The following is a 15,036-nucleotide window of genomic DNA, read 5'->3' as shown; positions in this document are numbered from 1 at the left end:
CTCACCACTCTTTGTGGTATTCTCTCATTATTCTGTAGTTCACAGGCAATATACTGATGAGTCCCGTGACTACTGTCTGTCAGTACCTTCATCTTTGTTACCTGTGTGATGGATATAAAACTAAACTTGCTTCCTCTGCACATTTCTGTAGAGCACACTGACTCCACCACAAATGGAGCAAAGCTGCTTGTGTAGACTGTTCTGTTGGTTAGTATGCCCCAAAAGGGCATTTCAAGCTTAAACTTTTCACAGGTTGTCACTTTATACGAGGGTGAGACATATGAAAACCTTAAATATCTTTTTAAATATTATTTATTGTGCAGAAGTGGTACAAAGCTGTATCACTTTTCAACATAATCTCCCTGACACTCAATGCAAGTCCTCCAGTGCTTACAAAGTGCATAAATTCCTTTAGAAAAAAATTTTTTTGGTAGTCCATGCAACCACTCATGCACTTTGTGGCGTACCTCTTCATCAGAACAGAACTTCTTTCCTTCCATTGCGTCTTTGAATGGTCCTGACATATGGAAACCACTTGGGGCAAGGTCTGGTGAGTATGGTGGATGAGGAAGACACTCAAAATGCAGGTCTGTGATTGTTGCAACTGTTGTACGTTCTGTGTGGGGTCTTGCATTGTCATGTTGCAAATGCACACATGCTGACAGCAATCCACGTCACTTTGATTTGATTGCACGTTGCAGATGGTTTTCTTAGGAGATCTGTGTATGATGCACTTGTGACAGTGGTCCCTCTAGGCATGTAATGCTCCAAAACGACGCCTTTTTCCTCCCAAAAGAGATTCAGCATAACCTTCCCTGCTGATGATTCTGTTCAAAACTTCTTTGATTTTGTTGATGAGGAATGGCACCATTCCTTGCTCGCTCTCTTCATTTCTGGGTGGTGGAAGTGAACCCAGGTTTCGTCCCCAGTAACGATTCTTGCAAGGAAGCCATTGCTTTCTCATCCAAAGCACCGAAGAAGTTCTTCAGAAGCATCCACATGTCATTCTCTCATTTCAGGAGTCAGCTGCCGCGGCACCCATCTTGCAGACACTTTCTGAAACTGGAGCCCATCATGTACAATGTGGTGTGCTGACCCATGACTAATCTGTAAACATGCTGCAATGTCATTCACTGTCACTCAGCGGTTTTCCTTCACTACGGCTTCAACTGCTGCAATCTTCTGTGGAGTCACAACTCATTGTGCCTGACCTGGACGAGGAGTATCTTCCACTGAAGTCACATCATTTGTGAACTTCTACTCCATTTGTAGACTTGCTACTGTGACAAGCATGCATCACCATACTGAACCTTCATTCATCAATGAATTTCAATAGGTTTCACACCTTCACTACGCAAAAACCGAATAACAGAAAGCTGTTCTTCTCTGGTGCTGGTTGTGGGGCGGCCATCTTTATACTGATACTGTGACGGTATGTGTGGATCTGCACTATGCTGCCACCTACAGGCCATTCTGCACACTGTTTGTAGCACGCTCACCAACTGACATGGTAACGGTGCAAAATTTCTATGTGTTATTACAAATTTAAGGTTTTCATTTGACTCACCCTCGTAGATAGACAGGTTATCATCATGGGAAGTTTCCCACCAAATTGGTGTGCATTACAAAAACATCATTCGAACATTCAACCATATTGTGAGATACAAGACATTGTAGATCTGTTTCCTAGTGGTCATCCACAGTCAGAATCACCTACATATAAATTATGTCTCATAGGTGCACTGAGAAGAATGCTGCAGAACTGTGCACTGCCTTCTTGGACGTAACTGGGAGGACTGTGTTGCCCATCAGTGTGCAACTCTCTCCCTACACAATCCCTTTGGCTACTAGCTGTTGATTAAGCATATCAACCCCCACCCTCAAGAACTGTGGTGCATGAAGAAGGTGTTGAATGAGAACTCCTTGAGTGGAACATGGATCAGTGCCACTGGGTTCATTTCACAAATGAGTGCACGATTTGTCTCATTTCAGTCGATTGTTACAGAAAAGTGGGAGGGCAGTAGCCAAATACTAATGGGTGTCTGGGGCATGCAGTGGCTTATGTTCAGACATGTTTTTGACTGGTATCATATTCAAACACTGGATGTTTCTGATTGCTATAGAGAATAATCAGAGGGGTGTGAAAAACAGGGACAGGACCCTCCAGTCTACAGACCAGCCGTGCAGTCAGCATTTTGGTGATAGGCCCCTCTTTCAAGACAATAATGCATAAGTGCACTGCACCCACCTTGGTAAAACCTTGCTCAAGGAGGCTTGATGTATCTGCTGACATGACTATTCTTGGAACCAGTTGAAAACTTGAAGTACGTCAATGTAAAAACACTCCACACATTTTGAGTGACCTTAGAAAAATTGACATTGAGGGGTGGACAGACTTGTCACAGCACCGCAGTGACTACCTTATCTGCAACATGCCACTGAGGACCCAAGCATATTACATTGCAAAAGACGTAGGTAGACATTACTGGATGGTGCCTAGAAGCAAATCTGGATTTCACAACTGTGCACTTTCGAACTGGCTGTCTTTTTTTCTTTATTTGTTTTGGTTTTAATTTCACAGTAATTTTTTTTTTTTTTTTTCATTTTATTCTTTTACTCAACCTGCCTAGATAGTCAAGCACTTTAAAGTGCTCTCTTCTGGAACACAGTGAGGCACTCAGGCCCCTTATCAAATGCACCCACAAATTAATGGCAGGGACCAGTGTGCCAGGCAATTTGGATGTTGTTTTTATACAGTTTTCCATATCAGCTAAGGTAAATACTGGACTGGTTCGCATATCCTGCCTCAGATACATAATGTGCAAACACTTTGAAAAATGATGTCACATTAAACCTTGTGATTACACTTTATGCAGACAGAGGAGGTTTCTCCTAGTGAATGGCTGGCTGTAGCTGTAGAATGCCTTTGGATGTTGTGACCCCATACTAATAATAGCTTATATACGGGTATGGTTGGTTCTCGATGAAACTGGAGAAATTTCATATCAGTTAAAACATGGCATTGGCTAAATAAACAGCACTGAAATGGAAGGAAAGACTCTTTCATTCTTTACCCTCCTTAAATTCAAGTCCAAAGACGTTTGCAGATCTGCAGATGGTGAAAAATTTGTTTTGAGCAGGATGTTGTATTGCAAAGACTCACACCATGCACAGTGACATATAAGATTAAATGATAATTAATTGAAACCCTCAGCTGCCAACAGGTGTTGTTGATATACCTCAATGGGGACAGCTGATGTACCCCAACCGTGACTCGAATCCGGGATCTCCTGCTTACATGGCAGACACTCTATCCATCTGAGCCACCAAGGACACAGATGAATAGCATGAGTGCAGGTACTTATACCTTGCATGCTTCCCGTGAGACCCACATTCCCAACTGTCCACAATATACATACATAATGTTCCTAACAGATATATTGCCCATCCATTCAATACTCATACCAACTAAGATGACAATTCCCATAAGAGTTCGGGCAACCTGTGCGCATTCGTACAGACGAAGGTCAATGGCCGGGCAGCCTTTAACTATACATGAAAATAGTATCTGTTCTCAAAACAACAGGTACCATTGATGACTGTGCAGCTTCTCTAGAATAAATGATAATTAACTGAAATCCTCAGCTGCTGACAGCTGTTTTTGATATACCTTGATGGGGACAGCTGAAAATGTGTGTCCCGACTGTGACTTGAACCCTGGATCTCTTGCTTACATGGCAGACCCTGGGTTCAAGTCCTGGTCGGGGCACACATTTTCAGCTGTCCCCATCGAGGTATATCAACAACACCTGTCGGCAGCTGAGGGTTTCAATTACTTATCATTTATTCTAGAGAAGGTGCATGGTCATCAGTGGTACCTGTTGTTTTGAGAACAGTTACTATCTTCATAAATACATATTTCTGGGAAAACCTAGCGTAGTTTTCGCGTCTAGTATTTCAGTGAGTGTTTCTTGATTATCAGAGTAGCTCATCAGAAGATTATCTTGGGAATTTGTCACCGTATAGGGTAGGGTAAACATAGTCATGTGTAGGGACTGTGGTTGTTGTGAGCGGACGCAAGGAGAATTGGCCACTCTTCGGGGGCAGGTGGAGGCTTTGTCTGTTAGGCTCATCGAGCTCGAGGCGCAGGCGTCGGCTCGTAGTGGCGTTGGGGCAACTGTGGTGAGACCTATGCCTACTTCGGTGGCCTTGGAATCACATGGAACCCCTGATGTCGCTGCGTCTTCCGGCAGTGAGCATCTTACCGGTCAGCCATCACTCCAGGGTGAATGGCGGACAGTGGTGGGCTCTCGCCTGCCTGGCCGAAAGGCGAAGGTGGGATCTGGCCGCGTGGCAGCTGCCTTACCCCTTTCCAACAGGTACGGGGTGCTTCCTAGTGGTGATGACATCGTTTCCGAGCCACCACAGGATGCCTCGCCTGTTGGGCCAGTGGCCGATTCTCCGGCAAGGTCCCGACAGTCACAGAGGGCGGGCCTATTAGTTATAGGGAGCTCCAACGTTAGGCGGGTTATGGAGCCCCTCAGGAAAATAGCGGGTAGGTCGGGGAAGAATGCCAGTGTGCACTCGGTGTGCTTGCCGGGGGGTCTCGTCCGTAATGTGGAGGAGGCCCTTCCGGCAGCTATTGAACGCACTGGGTGTGACCGGCTGCAGATAGTAGCACATGTCGGAACGAATGACGCCTGCCACTTGGGTTCTGAGGCCATCCTTGGTTCCTTCCGGCGGCTGGCTGATTTGGTGAAGACAACCAGCATCGCACGCGGAGTGCAAGCTGAGCTTAATATCTGCAGCATAGTGCCCAGAGTCGATCGCGGTCCTCTGGTTTGGAGCCGTGTGGAGGGTCTAAACCAGAGGCTCAGACGACTCTGCGACTATAATGGTTGCAAATTTATCGACCTCCGTTATTGGGTGGAGAACTGTAGGGCCCCCCTAGACAGGTCAGGCGTGCACTACACACCGGAAGCAGCTACTAGGGTAGCAGAGTACGTGTGGCGTGCACACGGGGGTTTTTTAGGTTAGAGGGACCCCCCCTTGGGCGAAACGATAAAATACCTGACGGCTTACCAGAGAGGACATTATCATCGTTGATAAAGAACGTCCGTCCTCAGAGACCAAAAACAGGAAAAGTTAACGTAATATTGGTAAACTGCAGGAGTATCCAGGGCAAGGTTCCTGAATTAGTATCTCTTATTGAAGGAAATAGTGCGCATATAGTATTAGGAACGGAAAGTTGGTTAAAACCGGAAGTGAACAGTAACGAAATCCTAGACACAGAATGGAATATATACCGCAAGGATAGGATAAACGCCAATGGTGGAGGAGTATTTATAGCAGTAAAGAATTCAATAATATCCAGTGAAGTTATTAGCGAATGCGAATGTGAAATAATCTGGGTTAAGCTAAGTATCAAAGGTGGGTCAGATATGATAGTCGGATGCTTCTATAGACCACCTGCATCAGCAACCGTAGTAGTTGAGCGCCTCAGAGAGAACCTGCAGAACGTCGTGAAGAAGTTTCGTGATCATACTATTGTAATAGGGGGAGACTTCAATCTACCAGGTATAGAATGGGATAGTCACACAATCAGAACTGGAGCCAGGGACAGAGACTCTTGTGACATTATCCTGACTGCCTTGTCCGAGAATTACTTCGAGCAGATAGTTAGAGAACCAACTCGTGAAGCTAACGTTTTAGACCTCATAGCAACAAATAGACCGGAACTTTTCGACTCCGTGAATGTAGAAGAGGGTATCAGTGATCATAAGTCGGTGGTTGCATCAATGACTACAAGTGTAATAAGAAATGCCAAGAAAGGAAGGAAAATATATTTGCTTAACAAGAGTGATAGGGCACAAATCGCAGAATATCTGAGTGACCACCATCAAACGTTCATTTCTGAGGAAGAGGATGTGGAACAAAAATGGAAAAAATTCAGAAACATCGTCCAGTACGCCTTAGATAAGTTCGTACCGACTAAGGTCCAAAGCGAGGGGAAAGATCCACCGTGGTATAACAATCATGTACGAAAGGTACTACGGAAACAAAGAAAGCTTCATCATAGGTTTAAGAGTAGTCGAATCATAGCTGATAAGGAAAAGCTGAACGAAGCGAAAAAGAGCGTAAAGAGAGCAATGAGAGAAGCATTCAACGAATTCGAACATAAAACATTGGCAAACAATCTAAACAAGAACCCTAAAAAGTTTTGGTCATATGTAAAATCGGTAAGCGGATCTAAATCCCCTATTCAGTCACTCGTTGACCACGATGGCACCGAAACAGAGGACGACCGAAGAAAGGCAGAAATACTGAATTCAGTGTTCCGAAACTGTTTCACTGCGGAAAATCGTAACACGGTCCCTGACTTCAGCCGTCGCACGGACGCCAAAATGGAAAATATTGAAATAAACGATATCGGAATTGAAAAACAACTGCTATCACTTAGTAGCGGAAAAGCATCCGGACCAGACGAGATACCCTTAAGATTCTACAGTGATTATGCTAAAGAACTTGCCCCCTTTCTATCAGCAATTTATCGTAGATCGCTGGAAGAACGTAAAGTACCTAGCGACTGGAAGAAAGCGCAGGTCGTTCCCATTTTCAAGAAGGGTCATAAATCAGATGCGAATAATTATAGGCCTATTTCGCTTACGTCAATCTGTTGTAGAATAATGGAACATGTTTTGTGTTCTCGTATTATGACGTTCTTAGATAATACAAATCTCCTTCATCATAACCAACATGGATTCCGCAAACAGAGATCATGTGAAACTCAGCTCGCCCTATTTGCCCAAGAAATTCACAGTGCCGTAGACACTGGCGAGCAGATTGATGCCGTATTCCTGGACTTCAGGAAGGCATTTGATACGGTTCCGCACTTACGTTTAATGAAAAAAATACGAGCTTACGGAATATCGGACCAGGTTTGTGATTGGATTCAGGATTTCCTAGAAGAAAGAACACAACATGTCATTCTTAACGGTTCAAAATCTGCAGATGTAGAGGTAATTTCGGGAGTACCGCAAGGAAGCGTGATAGGACCTTTATTGTTTACAATATACATAAATGACTTAGTTGACAACATCGGTAGCTCCGTGAGGCTATTTGCAGATGACACGGTTGTCTACAAGAAAGTAGCAACATCAGAAGACTCGTACGTACTCCAGGAAGACCTGCAGAGGATTAATGCATGGTGCGACAGCTGGCAGCTTTCCCTAAACGTAGATAAATGTAATATAATGCGCATACATAGGGGCAGAAATCCATTCCAGTACGATTATGCCATAGGTGGTAAATCATTGGAAGCGGTAACGACCGTAAAATACTTAGGAGTTACTATCCGGAGCGATCTGAAGTGGAATGATCACATAAAACAAATAGTGGGAAAAGCAGGCGCCAGGTTGAGATTCATAGGAAGAATTCTAAGAAAATGTGACTCATCGACGAAAGAAGTAGCTTACAAAACGCTTGTTCGTCCGATTCTTGAGTATTGCTCATCAGTATGGGACCCTTACCAGGTTGGATTAATAGAAGAGATAGACATGATCCAGCGAAAAGCAGCGCGATTCGTCATGGGGACATTTAGTCAGCGCGAAAGCGTTACGGAGATGCTGAACAAGCTCCAGTGGCGGACACTTCAAGAAAGGCGTTACGCAATACGGAGAGGTTTATTATCGAAATTACGAGAGCACACATTCCGGGAAGAGATGGGCAACATATTACTACCGCCCACATATATCTCGCGTAATGATCACAACGAAAAGATCCGAGAAATTAGAGCAAATACGGAGACTTACAAGCAGTCGTTCTTCCCACGCACAATTCGTGAATGGAACAGGGAAGGGGGGATCAGATAGTGGTACAATAAGTACCCTCCGCCACACACCGTAAGGTGGCTCGCGGAGTATAGATGTAGATGTAGATGTAGATGAAAAAGCCAAATATGGGCTCTACTTAATACCAACAAGGTAGGCTATGAAGGATGCATTTAAGGAAGATTCTTGTACTTCATAGTTGGCTGGCTACACGAAATCTGTGGATCATGAAAGTCTTCATTTGTTAAGATTATCTGTTTAGATACTCTGATACTCTAAGGTAGCCAACATATATTTACAGATGAGCGTTAAACGTGGATGGTAAGTTCTCAATAAAGATATGTATTAATAATAATAATAATAATGTGCCTCCTGCTACACGACACAGGGCTGCCTGTGGCTTACTCATACGTTATACGTACCTGACGTGTAAGAATTTCACCGAAGAAGGCGACGGTAGCGGCGCAGAAGCCGGTCACGACGATCATGTACGTCATGTACAGATCAGAGTTGCGCAGCTGACGCTCCTTACTGCCCAGGTCCAGCGGACAGATCTCGATCTGTGGCAAGTCCTTTCGCAGCAAGTGCCTGACTATCCCAGTTTCCACCAGTGCCTTCAACCTGGTAAACACCGAAAGTCTGTTGATAATGTAACGCTAAAAATTGCAGGGACACTGAGTATGCTCCTGCGGCGTTTTCGATTGCAAGTATCTCATTGTGTTGTAACACCGCTACAGTAAAATTTTTATTTTTGCAGTCTCAAGAGGTTTTCAATTACAGAAAGCACAGTGAACGGATTGTGTCACGCGAATAAGATGTCGACAGACTTTCTACTGGCCGTCATAGTCAGTTGATAAAATGAAGTGCGAGCAGGCGAGAACCCGCTCTATTTCCCCAGCTACTCCACAAGGAGCGCCTGCACGTTGCGGCCCAGTTGTTCACCCGTCCGTCTTTCCGCAGCGTGCCCTCCAAATGAGTGTCAACGCAATGCTAACACAAGCCTCGGAATGTTTATTTTCTACTGTATGTGTTAACAATACACGGAATACAAAAATTAGTTGGTCCATACACCAATGTGCACGAGACCAATATGTCCTAAAAAGCCAAGCGCGAAAATGCGATTATTCAAGGGATCATATCTTGAATGCTATTGATCACAGAGACAAAGAGTCAAGTGTTTTGGATAGCCCTTGCTCTAGTGGATATTTATATACCCATCGGAAGAACGGACATATTGTTTATCCTATAGTACAGGGCCAAAATTTAAACATTACACACCTCCCCCAGCGCTGACAAACTGAGAAAATCAGTTGGTTCTTTTGTTTTAGGAGTGGTCTAGGGTGGGTCTTAGACGGCTTATGAAAGAACCATTTGCTCATGCACGGTTCCCGGGAAAACCCTGTAAAACCACGATTTTTAGGCAGTAAAAGTACCAATTGTGGGGATGGCCACTTCTGTAATTTGTCTTCAGAACAAATCATAGAAATTTTTATCATGCATTCGTAGAATGCTACTCGAGGAGCTTTGAAATTTTTTAAATATTATTGTACGTTACTGAGATCCTATCATTTTTATAGCGATCGACGGCGGAGGATTTTTCTCTTCGGCGGCCTCACCTCCAAGGAAGGTCGCGCCCTTTAGTTTTCCGGGTTGCGGCGGCTAGGTTATCGGCTGGAGCTTCTAAACGGCGATGGAGACCTTGATCGGCGTGTTGGGGAGCGTCCCCTACAGCGGCTAACTTGCGGCGATGGTGACATACGTCGTCCTGCATCCACATCATCTCGTTCATCTTCGTCGTCCCGGAGTTGGCGTCGGCTAAGATCTGTTATTCTTTGTTTTTCACACACACACACACACATACACACACACACACACACACACACAAATAATGACACAGTGACAGTTGGGAACACTATATACTGTAACGACACACACGTTCAACACACAATGAATAGAGCATGTGAAATGTTATTACAAATGTGAGTGAAAAAAAAACCGCTGAAAATCGGCCGTATGCAATATGGGAACCAAGTAAAAACATCTCCAGGATGGACTACCAACATTGTAAATCGTAAGTAACGCCAAATGATAATTAAACCTAATGAAACTTCTGCTGCAAAACTTGTTTCTAACCCGAAAAACAAGAGGATGATTTTATTATACACCGACGGAAAAAAATCTCAGCACCAAGAAGGAGTTGTGTGACATTTCCATATCTGAAAAATGATATCAATTGACTACATGGACTACCAACATTGTAAATCGTAAGTAACGCCAAATGATAATTAAACCTAATGAAACTTCTGCTGCAAAACTTGTTTCTAACCCGAAAAACAAGAGGATGATTTTATTATACACCGACGGAAAAAAATCTCAGCACCAAGAAGGAGTTGTGTGACATTTCCATATCTGAAAAATGATATCAATTGACTACATGGACTACCAACATTGTAAATCGTAAGTAACGCCAAATGATAATTAAACCTAATGAAACTTCTGCTGCAAAACTTGTTTCTAACCCGAAAAACAAGAGGATGATTTTATTATACACCGACGGAAAAAAATCTCAGCACCAAGAAGGAGTTGTGTGACATTTCCATATCTGAAAAATGATATCAATTGAAATTTCGCACCAGTCGCATAAGAGTGGCGCTAATAGGTTTGCTATAAGAACATGCTGTAGTGGTCGAGAGTGTTAGTTATCTATGAAACTGAAAGTTGATGTTAGTCTGCAAAAGACGCAATTGCCAACACCTCACTGAGTTTGAACGAGGTCGTTTAGAGCTACGAGAAGCTGGATGTTTCTCTGTGATCTGCAGAAAGACTTGGCAAGAATGTAGCCAATGTGCGTGATAGCTGACAGCGGTCGCTACGAGAATGTTCACCCACAAGAAGACTGGGCTCTGGACATCCATGTGGGATTATCAAAAAAGAATGACCATTGTGTTCTTTGTATTCTGTGTATGGCTCTGGAGCATCATACCGCATCTGCAGCAGAAATTTGAGCAACAGTTGGCACCACAATGAGAATGAATTTTTTCCAAATCGCTTAGTTCAAGGACAGCTCCAGGCCTGTAGCGTGCACTCCACTGGCCCAAAACCACTGCCACCTGCGGCTTCAGTGATGTCAAGTGAGAGTTCAGTGGAGGGCAGGGTGGAGGTCTGTTGTGTTTTCTGATGAAAGCTGGTTCTACCTCAGTGCCAGTGATGGCCATGTGTTTGCTTACGAGGAGGCCAGTTGAGTAACTACAACCAGCCGGTCTACATGCTAGACACACTGGACCTACATCTGAAGTTATGGTCTGGGGTGCAATTTCGTGCCAGCCGAAGTGGCCGAGCGGTTCTAGGCGCTACAGTCTGGAACCGCGCGACCACTACGGTCATAGGTTAGAATCCTGCCTCGGGCATGGATATGTGTGATGTCCTTAGGTTAGTTAGATTTAAGTAGTTCTAAGTTGTAGGGAACTGATGACTTCAGAAGTTAAGTCCCATAGTGCTCAGAGCCATTTGAACCATTTTTTTTTTTTTTTTTTTTTTTTTTTTTTGCAATTTCGTACAACAGCAGGAACATTCTCGTGATTATCCCACTGACTCTGCCTGCAAATTTGTACGTCAACCTTGTGATTCGACATGTGCTACCATTCATGAACAGCATTCCCAAGGGTGTTTTTCAACATGATATTGCTCATCTACATATCACAGTTGTAAAATAACATGCTCTGTAGAGTGCTGACATGTTGCCTTGGCCTGCTCGATAACCCAATCTATCTTCAGTCGAGCACATTGGGACATCATCGGACAACTCCAGCATTATCCACAAACAACACTAACCCTACCTCAGCTGACCAACCAAGTGTAACAGGCACGGAACTCCATCCCACAAACTGACATCTGGCACCTGTACAACATAATGCATGTACGTTTTCATGTTTCCAGTAAAATTGTAGTGGTTACACCGGTTACTAACGAATCAGCATTTCACATTTGGAACTGCTGATCTCGCACTTCTGTTAACCTGCGGTCTTGTTATGTTACTCACTTACATATGTTACTTACATGTGTTATCTAGACAAATGTATTCCCGAATTTTAATACTCTACACTAATTACTTTTTGTTATTGCGATTTTTTTCCTTCTTATATATATATATATATATATATATATATATATATATATATATATATATGAAGACAAACATGTATTACTGGCCACTGAATATGCTTCTTAAATAAAAGAACCGAAACGTAATGGCAAAAAAAACTGCCTTTCATTTAGTTGCAAAGACGGAATGTACCTCCATGAAATTTGAAGCTACTTAGGTGTGACGGAAGATGGAAGAATATCAGCTTTGTCTTGTTCAAAATGTCGTGCAATATGGCGAAAACTGATGCATAACATATTTTCACTTTTTCCACTGATGCCTCGATTGTTGTAAACTGGTCTTTGAACACCGGGATCTCCTTGTCGCTTATGATTCTCAACTCTTGAGAGAGAGAGAGAGAGAGAGAGAGAAATTGGGTCATTTCGTTCTCTGCCATTTAGAGTGGGTTGGCAACACTGGAAGCTTCTGCACCATCTAAACACTGTTCCATTTAATGGTGCATTGTTGCCATACATTTCCATCAATCCAGTATGCGTTGTGGTAGTGTTGTTCGCCCTAAAATGGAGAAAACGGATTCTTGCAAGATATTCCACTTTATTCATAACCAGCGCCATTTTGTTCTAGGTTCTCTAATGACAAGCTATGATACTACGGCACGAGAATTCCTAGAACGTGTCATGCCCACGTAGGAAATGCCAACAGTGTAAATGTAATGATAGGATCCCACCAGTGGTATTCTGTTCAGTAGGAAAATAATTTTTTCCAGTAACATGAAGCAAACCCGCCCAGACAGCTGTGTGTGTTAAAGCAACAGCCTGGCCGTGGAGTTTTCCACATCCCGCTAGATTAATATTGGGCTACTAGCCAACTCCCACCTCCGTTACTCGGTTCGCAAGCACTGGAAAAATTTTCGGTCATTTTATAATGAATGACACTACACGCACACAGTTGGAATATACGTATTCTGTCCCACTAGGGATGGTGGCGATGTAAAGACCTCACCCCTTAAATTAACCACGCCACTCCGTTACCAATCATGACCGAACCTGTGCCTATGTGAAGAAAAGTAACAAGAAAGAGAAGAAGATGAAGTCAGAGTGGAAGCATGACTGCATTTAGTCGTGAGACAAATTCATTCGGTTTTTCTTCATACTTACAATGGATCAAATATGTGAGCCAAGCTGCTGTTGAGCGGATAGTAGAACGCGATGGGTAGGTGCAAGAAAGGCACCTTTGTCATCACAAATGTGCAGCGATCTTTCTCCTCCACTTTGGGGTTGCGCGTCTTCTCCAGGTAATCTCTGAACATAGTGTGTTCCACGTGCTGTTTCTCCCTCAGGTAAACCAAGTCATCTGTCAAACATTCAGAGGCAACAGTCATCTAACATATCTAGTATGCTGGTGATGTACACTGAAACACTTGCCGAGTAACTTATTGACTTACTCTGTTACAGATATAAAATAGGAGGGCTATTCAGAAAGTAAGTATCGATCAGTCGCGAAATCGAAACCACAGTGAAAATCAAAACTGTTATTAGCAACAGTTAGCTATACCTTCCAGCTACTTCTCTACTTAGTCGCCACTCCAATATAGACATCTGTCGTAGCGTTGTACCAACTTTCCAACACCCTCGTCGCAAAAGGGAAACTCCAGTGCTTTGTGACTGTTTTCTATGTTGGACTGCAACTCGCTGTCTTCATAGCCAGCGGTTCATTTGGGTAAAGATGAAGAATTGGAGGGAATCAAGACCGGGCTGTATGGTCGCTTATCAAATGCTTGCCATCGAAAACGCCGCAGGAGCATACTCAGTGTCCCTGCAGTTTGCGGCCGAGAACTATCATAAAGAAGGAAATCCATGACAGGTACGTTATGTGGGGTTGCATGAAATTAGGCGAAGTCACTCGATAGGCATTCATACTTCACGGGAGACACTGTTTTCTAGACATCTTCACTCGCTCACTGTGCGCTCAGAACTGAGAGTAGTGGCGTGACACTATTATCTACAGTCATACTGGAGACACTGCCCAACACATCTGTGCAAAGCGTCATCAGATTTCCACTGCTGTTTCCATTTGGCGACATATCGTTCCTTATTTTCCGAATAGCCCTCCTACAAGTAAGATAAAATTTCACCAGACAAAATACCAGCCAACCCTCTTAAATGATCACACCGGTCTCCTTGGAGCTCTGTAGATGGTGCAGAGCTGGTACCAAACGGTCATATGATCCTCCGCCCCTCGCGCAAGTCATGGAAATGAAGTGGTGCCTACTTGCCAATGATTCGTATAGAAACGGCACAGTGAAATGGGTAGACAGTCCACCTTTCATGATATTTTGCAGTTTTATCAAGTTCTGCAAGTATCTTTTCTCTGCTTGAATTTTCCTAGTATTTTTACCATCCCAGGGAAGAGGGAGAGTTGGGGTCACAATGGAAACCGAGTAGAGTGAGTGCTATTTTCATTTCTATTACGTTTGATACTCAGCATCCCGTGAACCTTTAACCACCTTTCCTAAACATGAATAACTGCTAGATTGTACGAATGAGGATGTAACTGATTGGGTGGTTTGATTCAGGTGGACTTTTTTAGTTTGCTCTTGTATCGAGTGGTTATAATTAAAAGACAGCTACTCAGGGAGGTCCAGTATAGGGTGTAATTATCGTTTGCCAGCGAAACTTGACAGATATGCTAATCCGTTAATGCGGGACCTATTTACGCTGGGAAAATTTGTCCAATTTTGGCCAGCAGGGGTGCAAATCTGGCGCTTTTCAGCATCTCGCCTATGTCTTTGGTGCTCATTTTGAACAAGTTGTGTAAGTTGTGGTAAGCAATAAAATCAATATTACGCCTTTTTCACTTGTTCCACATTTTCTGCCCATATCCCGATCCTGATCCATTATATATGTACACTTTGTACAGTACATGGAAACATTCCTACATGTCTTTCTTTCATTCACATCTTCATATTTGCACCTCACGGCCAAAATTTAAAATTTTTTCGAGTGTAATCTGTTCCCCATTAACACACTAGAATATCTGCCAAGTTTTGCTGTCAACTGCTGTCCTCCCTTGGCGTTGGCGGGGAGGTTTACGTGCCTCAGCGAT

The 15,036-nt window shown here is 43.5% G+C and overlaps 1 protein-coding gene across 1 annotated transcript in view; it reads right to left on the bottom strand.

Annotated features, from left to right (window-relative positions):
* The window catches only part of LOC126094810 (ionotropic receptor 93a), a 155,040-nt gene that overhangs the window by 13,636 nt on the left and 126,368 nt on the right, over positions 1–15,036 (bottom strand). Inside the window, exons 8-9 of the mRNA XM_049909383.1 lie at positions 13,089–13,284; positions 8,252–8,450 (exon numbers count right to left, since the gene is read on the bottom strand). Of these exons, the coding sequence (XP_049765340.1) occupies positions 8,252–8,450; positions 13,089–13,284 (395 nt within the window). The remainder of the gene's footprint in view (positions 1–8,251; positions 8,451–13,088; positions 13,285–15,036) is intronic.

Source organism: Schistocerca cancellata, chromosome 8 (assembly GCF_023864275.1).
Source record: "Schistocerca cancellata isolate TAMUIC-IGC-003103 chromosome 8, iqSchCanc2.1, whole genome shotgun sequence".
NCBI classification, from domain to species: domain Eukaryota; kingdom Metazoa; phylum Arthropoda; class Insecta; order Orthoptera; family Acrididae; genus Schistocerca; species Schistocerca cancellata.
This window is presented reverse-complemented; position numbering and strand designations above follow the sequence as displayed.